This window comes from Aythya fuligula, chromosome 2 (assembly GCF_009819795.1).
Source record: "Aythya fuligula isolate bAytFul2 chromosome 2, bAytFul2.pri, whole genome shotgun sequence".
Classification (NCBI taxonomy): Eukaryota; Metazoa; Chordata; class Aves; order Anseriformes; family Anatidae; genus Aythya; species Aythya fuligula.
The window spans coordinates 4,638,266-4,657,375 of NC_045560.1; the positions used below are offsets into that span (position 1 = coordinate 4,638,266).

General features: G+C 42.3%; 1 protein-coding gene across 2 annotated transcripts in view; it reads right to left on the reverse strand.

Moving 5' to 3' along the window:
• Positions 1 to 11,107, reverse strand: part of MINDY4 (MINDY lysine 48 deubiquitinase 4) — an 80,433-nt gene extending 69,326 nt beyond the window's left edge. Inside the window, exons 1-6 of one of the 2 annotated variants that reach the window (XM_032182084.1) lie at positions 10,820 to 10,863; positions 10,214 to 10,301; positions 8,433 to 8,552; positions 6,454 to 6,662; positions 4,159 to 4,417; positions 2,795 to 3,213 (exon numbers count right to left, since the gene is read on the reverse strand). In XM_032182084.1, coding sequence (XP_032037975.1) covers positions 2,795 to 3,213; positions 4,159 to 4,417; positions 6,454 to 6,662; positions 8,433 to 8,528 — 983 coding nt within the window. In that variant the 5' untranslated portion in view covers positions 8,529 to 8,552; positions 10,214 to 10,301; positions 10,820 to 10,863. Of the gene's footprint in view, positions 1 to 2,794; positions 3,214 to 4,158; positions 4,418 to 6,453; positions 6,663 to 8,432; positions 8,553 to 10,213; positions 10,302 to 10,819 lie in introns of both variants that reach the window. The other variant, XM_032182083.1, reaches the window with a different exon arrangement.
• Positions 11,108 to 19,110: the final 8,003 nt, after the last annotated feature.

Below are 19,110 nucleotides of genomic sequence, written 5' to 3' on the forward strand. Positions count from 1 at the left end.
ATTAGCACTTATATCAGTATAAGTCTGGAGGCATCAACAGTGAACGGAAGGATCCAGAAAAATATCTGTTCTTACACTGTAATTTTTGATGCCTTGTAATGCTGCAGCACTCTGAACAAATCCTGAAATGCTCTCAAACACTGCAGGATTTCACCAAAATGATAAAAGCCTTGCAAGTTCCAGTCCTTACATTGTAATAGTTGACGCTTATTTGGAGTCTCACTTCCACTCTCTGTTACTTCCACTTAACTTCGGGAATATCAGCAGTCCTGCTGATTTCACTGAGAGTTTTCAGGAGCTCAGAGCTCAGCATGAATTCAAATGCTTTACTGGCCTTAGCTCAAGATATCTGGCAGAAATGTCCCAGTTTTGCTTTGAAAACATATTAAATGGAAATAGCTCCCTCTTCTGTTCTTACTGAGACCAAGTCAGTCCCCTAAAGGAATCCAGCTACTGCAAACTACTGACTACAGCAGTGGAGCACAGTACTGCAGTACAGCGCACAGAATGGTGCCCTGGGGATGTCCCCTTTTAGACCAGCTTCTCTTTTTCTGCTGACTCCACAAGCACTGCACAAGACTGGGAAATGTCAGCACGTCCAGCTACAGATGAGTGAAGTCAGTACAAGTGATTTCTTGATCAGAGAGTCTTCCCAAAGAATTTTATCCAGTCCAACATGTAAATAATGCTCATAAATAACCAACAGTATATTAATTGCTTAACAAATACCAGGAGTACACCTACTCTTATCAGCTTTGTTTGGGAGCTGTCAAAAGCCCACTGAAGCTGTATTCTCTACTTCTGTTAATCCTAAAGCATTTTGAAACTGGAAAGGATTGAGTGGTGGGTTAGCACTACCTTATATGCTCAGTCAAACTATATGGAACAAAAGCCATATGGAGTCAGACCCCAGTGTTTCTGATTTCTGAGTCCCTTATGAGCTGGCTTTGTGCACTTCCAGGAATCTGCAGGCACCATTTCCAGTTCAGCAGCAGTCACACTTTTATTGTCTAGCTTCAGCTTTTATTTGACACATCTCAGGGTGCCAATACTGTACATAAAGGAGAACTGACCTCTTGTGGATTTTAAGACTTCAGATTGTAGTACTTTGGCCCATCATTCAATAGTCTTTTTCAAATAAGGTATGCTAACACAGGTAAATAACTACATAATGTTGGTTGCTGTTTTCAGTTGCTTTTTGGTCCCAGACAGGAAGTGCCACTCTGACCCATTTGTACCTTCAGCAGACATGAAGTTTGTTAACTCCCACAACCCCTAACACAAATGAGGACAGACCCACTATATAATCGTTTCCTCAAGATCTCAACAGGGCCTTGTCACTCTGTTTCCCAAGATTAAAAAGAAATTAAACTGGAAAAAATAAATAAATAATAATCCGTGGTTGGAGTTTCACCATATCAGTGAGGTTTTTTTTTAGCACTTAAAAAACCACCAAACTAGCCATCAACATGGATCAAGTTACATTTAATAAGACAGATATACTACTTCATGGCCCACATCATACGATGTTGGCATCATGTGCCTTAGTTTATGAAGCAGGAGGTGGTATAAACCACACATTTCTACTGAATATAACACATTCTCACCTCCAGCACTTAGAGTGCAGTACAAGAGCAACTTGCAGGGTGCCTGAGCCCTGTGTATCATTTTACTGACTTTCTGTGTGAGCTCCTGCATACAAGTTTCTCTATACCTGCTATAGTGTTTCCATCTGTACTATGGGCAAAGAGATAGCAATGCCTTTCTTAAAGTTTGAGAGCTGAAGATGAAAAGCACTAGGTATGAGGCAATTGCTTTTACTATGATGATTTTCTATAGGCACAGACATGGCACCGTTGGCTTGCACTGCTCAAACTCAGTGCATCTTCAGCAGTTCAGAATTTTAGACTGGTTTAGCTCTGGTGGATGACTGAGCCCGAAGCTTTTCAAAACCCACACCAACTCACAGACCCACTGTGAAGCCAGCTTTGTGATGTTGCTGTCTGGAGACAGAAAAAAAAGCCCGAACTATGTATTTGGAGCTCATAGAAAGAGTCTCTCTAAACCTTTTATAACAATGTGAAGCAATGCAGTCCAAAATAAATAAATAAATAAATAAATAAATAAATAATCTGAGTGAACTTTGAATAAAATACTTTGAGACACAGGAGCAGTGTGGATGCAGCATCATGGTGCATGGGGATGCTAATTGGGCTCAGTCTACACACTCTAATGATACGGGATATCCTGCTTCAAAAACTCACCACAGTGTCTCGTTGTGGTACATCACTGTGCTAGTAGCTAAACCAGTTTGTTTGGGCACAGCTTGGATAGCTCGACACAGAACTGCACTGAGCCACGTGGATATGCCTATGCCCTTGGCTGGTGTTCCTTCATTTTATCTTCTGAGGCTTTTCTGGATGTACCACTACAGTGCTGAGAGTGGTAATTAACACTGTTTCCTAAGATGTAGGTGACATCTGCAGGTGGGAGTCACTTGTACTGCATGTATGTCTGAGGTTTAGTGGTCTGAGTCTGAACTAGTAACGCTCAGCTCCCTTTATAGGCAGCTAAAGGAAACCAGAACCTATGGGGTCTCTCCACTGACCAAGAAAGGAGTCCTAAATGGTTTGGGATTTCAAAAGTAGTAATTTAAATCTTAAAACTTCTCTGCCTTTCAGCACTTTCACCTCTGCTTCTCATAAATGAAACCAGAATGCATATCTCAGTCTCTTTTAGTCCTTCATCATATTTCCTTGACTTTCTAGTACAATATTCTTACAAATATTCTTACCTGAGGCCTGATAACCAATTCTCACTTTTCTTGAGGGACCTTTCTTTCTTCTCTTTTCCAGTCCCTGAATGTCTGTGAGAGGCACTCACTTTAAGGCTTTTTTCATTGCTTTCTGTACAAAAGCTTGGAACCAATTTTCTTTCTTCTGTCTTCGTCCTCCCTCTTTCAGAGAACAGTTTGGCAAAAAAGTCATCTGTATCTTTGGGGATGTTTCTTAGTTTTTCAGAAGCTGAAATCATGTGTGAGCTTGATAAAGTCCTTGATGAAAACTCAGTATTTACTTGTGTTGAAGATTCTTTACTTTCTTGAGAATCAATGCTTGGGACACTCAGGTCATTTCCTTCCTCTTTTTCACCTTTGAGCTGTGCTGCGCTGCTTATGCTAGTGGAGCGTTTTGAAAGCCTCCTTTTCTGCAGATCCTAGAAATAAGTTCCATTAAAACTATAGATTTGAATTTGAGTATCTTTACACAAACATGGAAAGCAAAGGAAAGCTCTATCACTAACACTGGGCTAAACAATTTATGATTAGAAACCAGCTAAAGAGTAAATTAGGTTATTTCTTTTGTATAATAAACAGAGAAAGACATACACTTTTACTTACAATTTGAACAGTGTTAAAGATGCTATATACTTTAACAACTGTTTTCTTTTACCCAAGAACATCAATTAAGTAGCTTATAAAAGCTTAGTTTGGGGGTTGTACTCAGAGAACCCAGATTTACATGCCATTTTCCTGTTAAAGATATCTAGTCTTTTTTTCTGAACCAAAACTCTTTAGAAAAAATCCAAGTAATTTATTTAACTTTCATATTTACTTCAGTATTAGCAAAATTAAATGTTTAAAATCCTTCAATTTTTATAAGCTTAATTTTACTTTAGAATTGTGTTTTAAAAGCAATTATTGACAGAATATGGTCTATTTGGACCAATTTAGAAACATAACTTTAATGAAAGTTATGTTTTAATTCCATACTGCTACTGATTAAATGTGGGGCTTCAGAAAAACCTGTGGAGATCAGACACCCATAGCTAAGAAAACTTTAAGATCTAAAGTAAAGAAGCAATTTCCTAAGGCTGAAAATCCCAGCTGTCAAGAGAGATGAGATACCAAAAGTGGAAAACATTTATAAATAAGTGCTGCAACCAAAGATCACAGATCTGTGTGCAGTGGTTGTTCCTGAAACAGTCTGACTTTCTGAATTAACCACAACCACTGCCCTAACCTGCCACATCTTTTCAGAGCACAGATTTCATATTAGCATGCAGAAGCTACTTGAATATTATTTGCAAATTACTTCGTTGCAGAAGGTTACATATAAAATCTCTGGTCATGCCCAATATTTTATAAGCACTGGAAATCACCTCTGGTGAACTTGCTACTGGTCCAGCCATCATTCCTCTGACAATAAGACCAGACCTGGGCCTGTTCTTGTCCTTCACTGTTGCTTGAAGCTCTTCAGAAATCATTGTTGCTTTTAAATCTTCTTGACTATCTTTTAACTTCTTATCCCCATCAGAGGTTGATTGGCTATTGCATATTGTCTCCGTATGGCATTTTTCACTTTTGTGCTGGTGTTTTCTGGATGAAAGGATTTTATCTAGTGGATTCTCAACATGGTATCTACAAGAAAGAAAAAGAAACAAAAATTCAAACAGCCAAGTGATACTAAATGAAATCAATGAAAACAGCACCTTGGCAAATTAAATCACTGCTGTCAAGTTAAGTTGCATGCAGTGGTACTCAAATACAATCACTTTTCACTTAACATCTTTATGTAGGTCTTCAGCAGATTATTTCAATATTATTACTCTGTATCACAATATGTTTAAGAGTTTATTTTAATCTTATGTTTACTTATTTTGATATGTACCATATTAAAATAAATAAATAAACAAAGCCTAAATAAAGAAATAAAGTAAGTCATATATTTCAAATAAGATAGCTCCTAGTGATAGGACTAGAAGGAATGGCCTCAAGTTACGCCAGGGGAGGTTCATGTTGGAAATGAAGAGACATTTTTTCTCAGAAAGAGCAGTCAGGTGTTGGGACGGGTTGCCCAGGGAGGTGGTGGAGTCACTGTCCCTGGGGGTGTCCAAAGAAAGGTTGGACGTGGTACTTATGGACATGGTTTAGTGGTGACATTGGTGGTAGGAATGAGGAGCAGAAATGTCTCCTCATTTCCAACCTGAACCTCCCCTGGTGGAACGAACTTGAGGCTATTCCCTCATGGAGATCAGAGCCTGTGGTGTGATGGGGGGGTCCTTCCTCACACGCCTGTGCTGCCCCTCACCCCCCACCCCCACTGATCTGCAAGTGTGGCTTTAACATTGCCCCTTGACGTGTGTATGTATGTACAGTATGCTTGCTGTGAGGGGTACGTGTAAATGTGGGTGTTTAGGCGAACTCAAGACCGCCCTGCTCACAACTTTAACCCCCAGTGGAGGACTACAACCATAGAGTACCCTCCCGCGCAAGGCAGAGCGGCCCCTTAACACCCCACTTCCTTAGCAACCACGGCCGCTCTGGAACTCTATCGCGGTGCCGTTGCGCGGCGGGCGGGGGAGGGAAGCGCTCCGCTGCCAATGCGCATGCGCTGAAAGGGCTATAAGTAACGGGGAGGGGAGGGCAGCGCCATTTTGTGGAGGTTGAGGGGCGAGAGCGCGCGTCGCCGTGCCTCAGTCTCAGGGTGTTTCCTCATTAGGAAAAGCTTTTTGCTGTAATAAAAGGATCTTAAGACACTCAAGAGGCTTACAAAGAGATTAGGGTGTCTCGTAGAGTGGGGAGAAAGTGCAGGTCTGAGGCAACTGAGCTGGGGTAGTGTCACACAGGGGAGTGAGGACTGCTCTGTATATGACACAAACCCCTCCATATGAAAAAAATATATATATTTATTTTTCCTCCCTGCACTGCGTTCTCAGCAAGTATCAATTCCTGAGTGGTCACATCCACTCAACATCTTGGTTTTCTTCCCCAGTGAGCGTGGACTTGCTGGGGTTTTGGAAGTGCTAACAGCACAAGTGCAGCTAGCTTGAGCGTGCTGTATTCAGGATGAGTAATAAAATGGGATTAATACCCTAGGAATTGGGGTGGAGAAGGTCAATTACTTCTACGTGCCCATTTTAAAAGCTTTCTGTGAAAGCACAATTGGGGTTGGTCCTCCCATTTTGAGACACTAACAAAAATTGAAAGACTTCGCTATGTGCTATTTTCAAATACTTTCAATGATAAAAATGACTAAGCCTATACTGTATGCAACGGTAACGAATGTAAGAATGTAGGCCTTGCTTTTGACTGTCTAAAGCAACGGTATATTCATAGTCTGAGTGCAGGTGGTTAGTTACCCATCAGACTGTATAATTCAGTTTGAATACTTTCCAGTTTACCACGCATAGAAGCTTAAATTTGTATGTGCTTCATTGACTGGAAGTTGTAGTTGAGATTATCAAGTCTTTGTAGTCTCTAGGGAGTATAAAAGAGGGCGGCATACTTGAGAGATGTTAATAATTTGGAATTTCACGTTTTGTGTTATTAAGTTAACTAATACAAGGTGCTGTAGCTGAAGGTATAAATGACAAACCACTTAACACGATTTCACTTTAAAAAAAAAAAATAAAAAAATAAAAATTAAATAGGGCAAAGAGAAATCAGGACTGTACCTGGAGGTTTGAGTTTTGCTCTCATCAGGCATACTGGCACTCCCAAATGCATGATCTTCATCTGAGAAGTCAGGTGGATGAGATGTTGAGCTCTTACTTTGAGGAGCTGACAGAGTAGAACTTGAACTGGTGATTTTGGAGGTCCCACGGTGCTCAAGGAAGTAATTAGTAATAATTTCAAGAAGTGTTTTAAGTGGGTTCTCCTTTGCCTATTCAAGAAGAAAAACAAAGTTCTTTGTGACTATTGGAAATCTTTATTAGTCTTGCTGCAACCTAAGATGGGATGGGGTTTTGTAGAGTAGCTGAACATGTGAACTATATTCCAGAGTCAGCTGTGGCTCTACAAACAATAAAGGGAGAAGCTGCAGGGAGTATCAAGACCTCCCAAGATTTTGATGTGTTAAATGAAGTAAGCATCACACAAGTAACAACCTGTCTTCAGCTAAATATTGAGAAGTATGGTAGCTATACCAGAGTACACTTCTAATCACAGAATTGTAGGGGTTGGAAGGGACCACAAGAGATCATCGGGTCCACCCCCCCTGCCAAAGCAGGTTCCCTAGAGCAGGTTGCCCAGGTAGGCGTCCAGACGGGCCTTGAATATCTCCAGAGACTCTATAACATCCCTGGGCTCCAGTGCTCCACCGCCCTCACCAAGAAAGAAGTTCTTTCGCATGTTGGTGCAGAAGTTCCTGTGCTCCATTTTGTGGCCATTGCCGCTTGTCCTGTCCCCACAAACCACTGAAAAGAGGTTGGCCAAATCCCTCTGCCTCCCACGCTTCAGGTGTTTCTAAGCATTGATAAGGTCCCGTCTCAGTCTTTTCTCCAGGCTGAACGGACCCAGGTCTCAGCCGTTCCTCACAGGGTAGACGCTCCAGGCCTCGTATCATCTCTGTGGCCCTCCACTGGACTCTTTCCAGGAGATCCCTGTCTTTTTTGTACCGGGGAGCCCAGACCTGGACACAGTACTCCATGTGAGGCCTGACCAGGGCAGAGTAGAGGGGAAGGATCACCTCCCTTGACCTGCTGGCCATGCTCCTTTTAATGCATGCCAGGATCCCGTTGGCCTTCTTGGCCACCAAGGCACACTGCTGGATCATGGCCAACCTGTCGTCCACCAGGACCCCCAGGTGTTGCCTGGGCAACTTCTGAAGAATTTAGAATGAACTGCAAATAATACCTGACACACAAACTCTTATTTAACTGTGGTGTGTTTTTTTTTTTTCTTTTTTTGTTTTGCTTTGTTTTGTTTTGTGTGTGTGTGTGTGTTTTTTGTTTGTGTTTGTTTTAGTAATCATGAAAGATGGATGATATATATATTGCCTTTTCATTAAAAAAAAAAAAGTCTATGGCTTAAAAAATATAATGTCTGCTATAGTAGTACAGTTACTAGGTAGTATAGTATAGTATCGTAGTACAGTTACTAGGGAGATTTATTTTTTTTTAAAGTGACCTAGTAGTCCCACCATTAACACTATTCAAAAAGCATCATGATGCTTTGAGCTAACAATGAGCAGAATTGGGTCTAGGGACTAATTGGGAATTACCTACTGATGTCCCTGACATCAAACATTGTGGTCTATATTACATTTCAAAGAACAGTAAATGCGAAGAGCATAATTCTGTCTGTCAGATCTTACATAAAGATGTAAATAGAAATGGGCATAAAGAGAGAGTTCCAAAATTGAATAGCCATAATAATGGAAAAGGTGTGGAAGTGAATAACTGCTCCTAGTTTATTGGAGAATTTGTAACAAGGATTCATTAACTGCCTGGTTCTTGGCTTAGTCCCACGAGCTTTAATGCAATCTCAATTAAATGTTGTGCTCTCCATTACTTCAGAGAATTATAAGTGTGTCCACAGCAATGCAACAGCAGGCACAGGCTGTGGTGTGGACATAACGCTGCAGTCTTGATTTATCTGACCTAGTTCCATAGGTCTGAGACCAGATTCTGGGGAGCACCATCTCTTTCCTTACCTTGTTCTGTTTGTACAAGGTGTGCAAATGTAGGACGTTTCGAAGTTCATTCCTGTTATTGATGCTAAGCGCAGAGCGTGGAAGCTCTCGGTCCATGGTACTGATAGTTTTCTTCAATCCCTGAAAAGTCCAAGCAGGACATACTAGAGTACCTGAGACAGTACAACCAACCAAAGCTTTCATTATTCACTTTGTTGCATGCAATATGAAATTTCTGGGTACATTAAAATGGTAGAAATTAATAACATTCTAAGTGCTACAACCTGTACTTTAATGAGACAATTTAGCATTACTACAGCTGACGTAAAAAATACTTAAGATGATACTGCTGTCAGTGGGGTGGAAATAACCAAACGTGGGAAGAAAAAAGAAAAAAGAAAAAAAAAAAAAAAAAAAAAAAAAGACCCCCATGCGTCTGACTTCAGCTACGTAACAGCTTCTCCTAAGATCTGAGTGGTCTGTGTGAAGGCCTCTGCCTTCCTGGGCTTCTGGTTCAAATAATTCCAGGAATACCAAGTTGGCTTTTTCCATCAAGGTGTGATACAGCTTCTAAATGGGATTCTGACCTATGTAATTACAAAGTCTGAACATCAAGCGTAGTCTATGTTTTGGCAGGTTCAGAAAAAAATTCAGGGCCTTTATCCTGATCACATTGTTCTGATCAGTGTCTATGTTGGAAATCAGTCTGATCCTCATGGCATCAACTGGTTCAGGGTCTTCATGTGGTTCAGTACATAATGGTGGTTTATAGGATCATATGGACATCATACTAAAATTGTTACAGGTGAATCCAATTATAGCTTTCATTCTATTAAAAAAAAAAAAAAAAAAAAACAAAAAAAACTAAATCCCTTGGATGAGTTTTTTTAAAACTGAAATTAAAAATTAGCATCTCCAAGCCTATTCCACTTGTTCACCACACTTCAGACTTCCTCAGGTGCTTTGAATTTATAGTCAGCATACATGGGTATGATCATGGGTATCATACAGAGACAAAATGTATGGGCATCACACTTTATAGAGGGGAAAGGATTTATCATGTAATACCGGAATGAGCTTCTGAGCTAACTTTAGTAGTACAACATCAGACAATTTTTGAGAAACAAAGCCCCAGTGAATGATTATTATTACAAGAAGGAATTTTCTGCTTTTTTTCTGCAGATTAGTGTTAGCGTGCTGTGAATAAGTGGTGGCAAATAGGATGGTTCTCACAGCTGGTTCTGAGGAAGATTTGGGGAAAGGGGAAGGAACACTTGTGCAGAAACAGAAAAGTTTGACAGCACAGTGTGTAATATGAAACAGCTGCTGCAACTAAAGCATAAAGTATTAATGGATATGGTATGGTCTGTTTTACCAGCAGGGCATTCTCTTTCCTTTTCTGATTTTCTTCAATTTTACTTTTAAAAGTATGTCAGAAGTGTGACAGTGTTTCATTTGAAAAATCTTCCCAGTCAGATATTGTAAGGTACTGTTCTCTCATACTTCTGGAAGTAAATGGCAGGTAATGAATTCTGCACTGGAAATTCTGCTGGCAAACGTTTCACCTTTCTTCACTAACATTGAGAATGTGCCTTAGTAGGCTGGATGCAAAACAGATGAAGGAAAGCAAAGTTTCTCTAGCAGCACTTCACCGCACAGTGGTTGCTTAGGTTCTGGTACAACCAACTCATTCCTGACATGGGAGGGTAGGGGATGGGGATGGGGGGGAAAGGGGGGGGGGGGGGGGGTGTTTCTGCAGTGTTTCCTTTGGATTGAGCATAAATGCAAGCAGGTAATTTTACCTGGAAATGTGAAGGTGTCTTTTCCTCTGCTCAGTCCCAGTCTACCCACACCCAAGCGATTTCTTTTACAAAGTTTTGGTGGTGGTGCCTTTAAAGTGACCACTTTCTTCCCCTTCTCCCTTTCCTCCCAGATAAATCTGCTGTCTGACAAGCTAATACAGAACACCACGAAAAGACACATGTGACCATTTTCTTTAGCACCAGTACCTCTTGTTTTGTTTTGTTTTAGTATTCATCTGGGAAGCTGTGTGCATCTCTTGTAAAAAGAAGAAGGGTAGAAATAGGACAAAGCGAGGACAATAGATAAGCAATTAAGGGGGAAAACAAAAGCTGGAATCAGCATGTCTTGACTTGTTTTCTTTTGCAGGCGCCTGTGGGTATGAATCAGGTTTTCTCAAACAAGCAGGAAGCTGCCTTCCATGATCAGAAATAGAAGGCATTGTGGGAGATGTAGTGCAGACACTCACCCTAGCAGCTTGTTGCGGTTCAAGTCTGGCTGCTTTAAGGCTGGAAGAATCCCCCCCCCCTCCCATTATTCCTTAATCTTTAACATTTGTCGTGTGTCATTCCCATTTTTTCCTAATGAGAAAATCGAGAGAAAGTTACCTTTCTACTGAGAAATTCCCTCACCAGTGATGCAGCCACTTCTTCCACAAAGGAGTTGTCCATTTTTTAGCCCAAAGCGCGCTCGGGGGGCGTATCCTTTACTTCATCCGACAAATCATTCAAGCCCGACAAAACATCCGAGCCTGCCGGCATGGCAGCTCCTTGGTGCCATGGAGCAGCAGCAGGGCCGTGTTGCTGCAGAGAGCCGGTGTCATCGGAAGCAGGGAGAACTCCTCCCCCGGGAGCAGTTCTTGGTGCTGGGAGAGCTCGCAGGGTAACGCCGCTGCAGGCATCTCAGTAATTGCTTGAAAAACTCAGGAGCTGCTCAGTAATAAAATTTGAGAAAGGAGTGTTTAAATCTCAGAGTCATCGAATTTTAAAGTCATAGAATCATTGAATATTCTGAGTTGGAAGGGAGACACAAAGATCACTGAGTCCAACTCCTAACTCACTTAAAGAAGCATAGTTACATGCAAGCTATCACTCCCGTGCTAATGCTACTTCCAAACGTTGTGTTTCTTCTCCTTGAATTATCCTCTTGTTTAATACAACAAAAATGCAGCTGTTAAATAAGCCTTGTCTCTCATATTAGTGAGATGTTACCCTCAATTCAGTCTTTCCTTTCAGGCTGAACCTACCAGCTCTACAACATGATTGTGGCGCATCACGCCTGCGGACCTGATTTAGTTTGGAGAGGACCTCCAGAGGTCATTGTAGTCCAACACCCTGCTCAAAGCAGGGTTAAATTAGATTTGATTGCTCAGGGTAGCAGTGTCCAAGGATGGAGATTTCGATAAAACAGGCTTGGGGAACATTAATTTATTGCCCATACAAAAAAAAAAAAAAAAAAAAAAAAAAAACAGGATGGTGCAAAACAAAGCCAAAAACTTCAACAGGCTCAACTTCAGTCCTTCATTTCTGGCCCTTCCATTCCCACCAAGTGGCATGGGGAGTTGCAGTCAGTCCATACCAGCACCTCTCTGCTGTTCCTTCCTCATCACTTTTCCCCAGCTCCAACATGGGCCCTCCACAGGCTGCAGTTCCAAAGCAAACCAACCAACCAAAAACAAAACAAAATAAACAAACAAAAAACTTAGAGGTGTATGAAACCAGTTTTGATCAGGTGCTGGTAGGGAGGTCCTCCAGGTGGAAGCTGCAGGAGACCTGTGGAGAAAGCAAACCTGGATGGTGCTCAGGGAAGAAAAAACTAAAAATGCTCTAGGCATTGGTCACAGATACATTAGGAAACTATAAACAATGGGTCAGACAGGAAGATAAAAGTCTTGGTTGGGAGAAGTATTTTGGTTCTTCATGTTAAATTAAGCATGCTTCCTCTCCTGCTTACCAGACAATGTTGTAGAGAAAAAATAATGGGTTTGTGGAATCAGAGTCATCTATATATGAGGTTTTTGAGAAGCAAAGTGTGACTTTGTGCCTTACAAAAGCAGGAGCTGCAAGAGCAAGCCCTTGGTCCTGACCAGAGGGCAGTGGTTGGTTTCTTGGGTGAGACCTCAAGATTAAAGCAGGCCTCTGCTGCACAGGGGTAAATCACATGGTGTGGGTGAAGCAATTTACATACACAAGAAGTGAAGTTGTTTATGGAAAACTTGTTGGGGGAAAATGAAATCAGAGAGAAGAGAGAAATGAACCAGACGTTGAGATGTGTTACCACAGAGCAGATGGGAGCTGGGAGGTAGAAGGGGCTGTGTGAGCCCAGCACGGCACTCAATGCAGGAATTGAAATGCAGGAGCATTTTGTGACACCGACTTCAGTAAAGCCTTGTGCTTTTTCAGAAAGCTGCAAGACAAGATTGAGTTGTGTGGTGCTTGGAAACATATTTAGAAGGAGCTTTTAAGTAGGTATTGGTATAAAATTACAATGAGGGCTGTAAAACATATTGCAAATGAATTAACTCAATGGAGAGAGTTGGGCTTGCAGAATATAGCTATTTCCAAAGAGAATGAGCAGTAATCAAGAGCTTGCAAAAGTCAGAAGGGAGAAAGAGCAAATATTTCTTTTCATAGGAATGACTTTTATCCCCAGAAAGAGAAAAGTCCCCAGTGTGGCAGCAGTTGGTGCAGATGGATGTGCAGGTTTAGTGCTTCTTTACAGACAGGAATGGAGGAGACACTTGTAGGAACAGGATGTAAATGCAATGCCTGAAAAAGTCTTCTGCGCCTGTTCTGTTCTTAGAGTCTGCTTTCCTCTAAGAGAGAAATGCAAAGATACTGTGACAAAATACAACGACAAAGCATGGGTCTTAAGAGCTTTTACTTCTGAATAATCAAATATCTAACAGTCTTTTTAAAAGACGGATGCTTTTATGCATGTACACACAGCAGTACAGCGCTATTAACCTGTAGTCAGCTTTTGTGTCTCTGTTTACTTAGAAGAGTAGTAACTGCTCTAGGTTGTTTTCAATTTTCTCGAGTTGAAATGTAAATGGCTGGAATGCCCTCTTGCGTTTAGAGGTCAGTATTACAACAGCAGGAAAAGCTGCTGGCTACAGCTACCAATTCTGTACAGAGGGTGACTTCGGTACCTTCTGTACCACCTGGTTTTCTGTGACGGTTCGTAGCAGTAATGTTCTCAAGGTTTGATTTAACGCTTACTAGCAAAAATAGGTTGACTAGAACCTGAGGAGAAAATTAAGTGAGGTGATGTTGTGGGACTGGTTTTCCCTGAAGTAGCTCTTAGGAGCACTCCAAACAGGGAGTACTTGCAGGTGCTGTGACACAAGGTCTCACAAGAGCACAGAAAGCAATCTCTGATGGGATGCAAACAGAAAGAAATGAGGAAACTGCATGTCAAATCTGGTGAATGTGTACTACTGAGCCATGACAAAGACCAGTGGGCTCCTGAAACAGAATGTCTCTAACAACCTGATTATAGTACTGATTTCTGAGTTTTACCTTTAACTAAGCTACACGCAGTGTCTCATTCTCAGTGTGTCTCCCTCGGGTGGTTATAATACACAGTGAATAGAACTGTTACAGGACCTGGGTAGTTATTAGGCATGTGGGACAATGTCTCTCCAGTACTTACACATACTATACTAAGTACTTACACATACTATACTAAGTACTTACACACACTATACTAAGTCCCATAGAAGGGGACATTTTTCTGTACAAACTCCTTTTGCTAGTTTGCTTTAGATATTTGGTGCTAGTAACATTGTTAGCAGTCACCAAAATGTGTATGTTCAAGTGGTCTGGCCAGCATCACGTACCTGCAGCCTGGAGGGACAAGGGGAACTGGCTGTCAAGCCCTCATTGTGTCCTTTGGGTTCTTCTTAATCAGCAATGACGGGCACTTCTGGCCATGTGTATCTTACACTCAGCACAAGCACAGTTGGGAAAATGTTTAAGTGGAAGCCTCTGTTCCTGTTATTAATTTTCCCCATGTCAGAGAAGAACAACAGCAGATCTGCTCCACAAAGGAAGGGGAGCTTGATGACCTCCCCAGCAAGGTGCAGGCTGGCATTGCCTGAGCAAGGGAGCAGGTGAGGGCTGCTGGCAGCAGTGGCCTTCATCAGCACTCCAGTGACCACCAGATGTGAAGTGAGGAGTTGTGTCTGAGACCTGTCTGGGAGGCCAGACCATCAAACTGGGACAGGACTGGGCACAGGACTGCCAGTGCCATCGCTCAAGGGAGGAGCCAAGGCTTAGGCCTGAAATAAAGTGGAGCTCCTGGATCCATGTGCAGTGTGCTTAGGGTGAAGGCCTCAGGGACAGCTGTGGCAGGGGCAGTGTCCTGACACTTAACAGATGCATCTTGGAGAGTGTGGAAAAGAACATCCAAAATGTCTGCCACAAGCTTCAATTCAGCCTGCCACAGCCAGAGCCCTGGTGTAATGGCCGCCTTCTTTACAACTGAAACTGTTGGTTTAAGAGCTGTGTTTCATGGCACTGAAGTCACAGCGACAGCTTGTTAACATTTTAATAACACTTTAAAAATTGTCCTTCTCCTTCTGCAGTTGTGTATCTACTGCTGCTTGTTTTCTCCGGCCCCATGAATCTGCACTAGCTTGTCTTGGTCAGACTTATCTGGAAAATGTACTATTAATGGATGGATAGTCCAGGCACTGGGAAGTCCTGTTCCCAAATGCTACACTTAATTAATGAAGAGTATTACTTAAAAGCATTGGCGAGACTATTTTTACTGTGTTCCTCCAAAACTTGGTGCCATGTCTAGAGTACAGTAGCCACAGCCTCCTGGACTTCTGTAACTGCATCTGATGGTCACGGGAGTTAGTAGTGATAGTGCCAAGAAGTTTCTTTGCAAGCCACAAGGCAAGCTGAGTCATCCATGGTGCTCCCAGTCTGGTATCTTGTGTAACCACTACTCACAGTGTGCTCTACAGTCCCGTCTGATCAAAGAACAGGGCTTACAGATCTACATGGCCAATGCTCTTTGGGTTGAAGAAACAGAATGTTGCAGAGAAGCAGCAGTCTGTAGTTGGGGTATTTTACTTGAGTTGCTTTGTTATCCACCAACCTTTGACCGTGATTTGGGCATAGGCTAAAACAAATAAAGGGGAAAAAAAAAAAAAAAAAAGGGAAAAGAAAAAAGAAAAAAAAGAAAAAAAAGAAAAAAAGAAAACACAACTGACTATTAAAGAAATGTTTACAAGAACATCCATCTTCCCTTTTTCCTTATTTTTACTACGATACATTCAGTCCATCAAAATTCCTGTGACAAACAGTAGGACAACGTGGGAGTTTGAGGTGATAAGCATAGTGATTCCTGCTCCAGCATGGTGTCAGTCACAGGCTGGAGCTCTCTCAGCAACATACCTGAACCAGCATGGTATGTTCTTTTCCCTTGAGAGTCTCTTGAACATTTCCAGATGTTTCCTGAAATATATTTGAGCTAGAGTACTTCTCTGATTTGATTAAGTTTTGGCACACAGTGTTTTTTTCCACTGCTATTTCATTTGTCTGAAGACTGCCTGGAAGTGTTTTTTTGTTGTTGTTTGTTTTTTACTTCTTTGCCCAGAGGAGCTGTGGCTGCCCCGTCCCAGGCAGTGCCCAAGGCCAGGCTGGATGGGGCTGGGGGCAGCCTGGGCTGGTGGGAGGTGTCCCTGCCCATGGCAGGGGGTTGGAATTAGATGAGCTCTGAGGACCCTTCCAACCCAAACCATCCTTTGATTCGATGATTTTCACTGTCATATGAAGATTTGTGATAGCCTCCCCTACTGGTCACTGCTGTGGCCCATTGTTCCTTACAACCTACAGCATTACAAATTCCATCCCTCCCACTGTGAACTACACACTGAAGACTAGATTGTAAGATTATCATCCTAACAGTTTGAGTCATAACCAAATGGTTATAGTAGCAATGTACGGCAAAGTAAATAATACACAGGCCAAGAGCAGCACCGCTATGGGTACTGTAGGTTCATAAGCCTAACAGCTCTGGGGCTCCATGTGAAACCAAAGTGTGTGGTGAACAATATAAACTCATTATAGCATAGGCATTTCACCATGAGTAGTTTCCCTTCTTTGTCAACATAACTTTATGCATACTCCATTCTACTTGTTCTATGTAATGGTACTCATTTCAGTGCTGTCAGCTGCCACCCTGTAGGTAAACCTTGGTCCTCAGGTTGTAAGGACTCCCTCCTCAGGGATTTCTACTGCTGCAGCAGGGATTTCTACTGCTGCAGATTGAGATGCGGCATCACCTCCTGGTCCAAGCACCCTCAGGGCTGGCTGGTAGCATATCACCTAATTGGGTCTGGAGTGTTTGGTCTTCTACAGAGCTGCAGGCATTGTGTTAACTTACTGCATAGCTTCTTGGAGCTGAGATTCTCACTGCCTCAGATTCCTTTTCCCCAGGATCTTCCACACGACTTTTGGTTGCACTGGCTGACAGTGTCTGGCCAGGGTGCAGTGCTGTTGAGGCACAGGGGTGCTTGGCTGTCTCATCTGAATAGTCCCAGAACCTGGATTATCCTGATGAGCTGCCAGGTCAGTGGCAGGCCCCCCCTAATTCAGCAAATCCAGTTTGATAGCATGTTGCTGTGTAACCTGTAGGTCAGGGCACCAGCTTCTGATGCTTTAATTGATCTCTGACCTTTCCCCTATGCACTTAACTCCTTCTTTCTTAAATCATCAACTGCATCCCAGCTACTCCAGTTTCCCAGCATCTCCACAGATGCTGCAGAGGGTTTTCCAGAGGCGATTACCTGCAGATTTCACTCATATCCTTTATCTCACTCTAAGCTGAGTGGTCATGCTCTGGGGAAATGGCACTCCTGTCTGTGTAGGTCTGTTAACCAACAGTAACTGAGGCTACCTTCTGTTTTTAATTAATTATCAAACTCACATTATCACCGCCCCAGATTTCAGGATCCCAGTCAGTGACAGTCGTGGCAGACACCTTGATCTCACCGACTGTTCGCATAGCAGCTGGGATAGCATTGTGGGTAGTGAAATTTGGCCTGTTCAGCATCACCAATTGCTGAATATTTGTGGTCTAGAAATATTCTTCCAGTTAAGGGCTAAAGGCAAATGTTGTCAGTAATTTGAGTGACAGTCCCAGCAACCCAGCAAAATGTGAGGTCTGGAATGGCTTCTTAAAATATTTTTTGAAAATTGTGGAGTCTGTAAGTACTGTTATTTTCCAGAATGAGTAATGCACAGTGAATAGAATTTGGCTTTTAAAAAGCACCTGGAGTTAGTTGTCATCTTTTTGACAGTTTGAACTACAATAGAATCTAACCAATGCAAAGTAATTAGAACAAGTTATGTATTGCTTGTATAATTGTGCACAATTATGTATGCGTTGCAGTTTGTTGGCTGCCCTTGTTGCTCTCTGCTCTATGCTATAGAGAACATAATTGCACATAATCCTGAGGTTTTATAGTTGTTTAAAATGACCTTTATTTGTCTAGTTAATGTTCCTGAATTTTGTTTTGTTGTTGGTGGTGGTGGTTTTATTTTTGTTGGAAAATGAAGAATATGTCTTTGTTTGTTAAAGGAAAAAGTGGAATGTACATGTATGAAGAGTTTTCTAAATGTAAAATGCCAACCTTTTGTGAACAAAAATGGATGAAGCTAATGCTGAACTTTTGAAATAAGGTTTTATAAGAGCTTTGAACAGTGACTGATTTGTACTGGAAGGGACTTGACTGGGTGCTGTGTAGGGTGCTGAACAAGAAACCTGTTTGAACTCCTTGTTGCCAGTACATTTTTTCAGGTCTGTTGTTATTTCTTCACCTGCTTGCCTCTTTTTCAGTCCTTAGCCTTGTCAAAGGTGTGGGAAAAATGGCTGGGTTCAGAGCAGAAGGAAGCAGATGACTCAGCCCTCCATACACACATGCCCACAGAATAGTGTCACTCACCCAGGACAGTAGTTAGAAATTACGTTTATGAAAAGACAGGACTAACCATGCTGATCAGGACACAGAACACGTGTACTGTATCTTTCAGTTTTCCTGTATCTAATCCATCATAAATCACCTTGATCCCTACCTTTCCCTACCTTTGTTTCCTTCCCTAAGCATCCTTTCAATTCCATGATGTTCTTTCCAGCCTCGCATTCCCTCTCAGCCTCAAAGCTGTGCTGGAGAGCCTCCTCATTGTCCCATCCTCTGTGACAGCCCCCTTTTTCTCTGGGGAGGTTTCTGGGGCTCCCTTGCCTGTTCCTCTGTTTTCCACTAAGCAGATGACTCTCCTGGGATAGCCCAGAATAGCCAGGGCAGGGTGTTATTCAGGTTCCCCCACCTACTGTTGTCCCCAGTCCTTTGTTTTGCTGGGGATGAACCTTTTCTCACATAATTAATATCCTTTTCTCCTTGAAGCCTTGTCCAGGCTGAACAAGCCCAGTTGCCTCAGCCGCCTTGTACAGGCCATGTGCTCCAGACCCTGACCATCTCAGTGACCTCTACTGAACTCAATCCAGTTGACCAATGTCTTGTACCAGCAGTCCCCAAACTGTATGTGATCATGTAGATATGATCTAATGAGCCTTGAGTAAAAGGGATAATCATTTCTCTTGATCAATTTTCCTCAGTTAGTAGGCCATGCGCCTGTCAATACAGCCAAGGATGTTACCAGCCACCTTCGCTACCAGGCCCCACTGCTGGCTTGCTGATTACCAAGACCTCTGTGTGCTTTCCACAGTGCTTCTGTTTCATGCACTCAGAGATGTGTTCCAGGAACACTCCAGCATCTCAGTTATTTAGTTACTATCACTGTCTGGGCTTTCTGATCGAAAAAGTCAAGTGTCTGGTCCTCTTCCTACTGAGAACAGAGGTCCTATCCCTGAAACCTACCCTCCT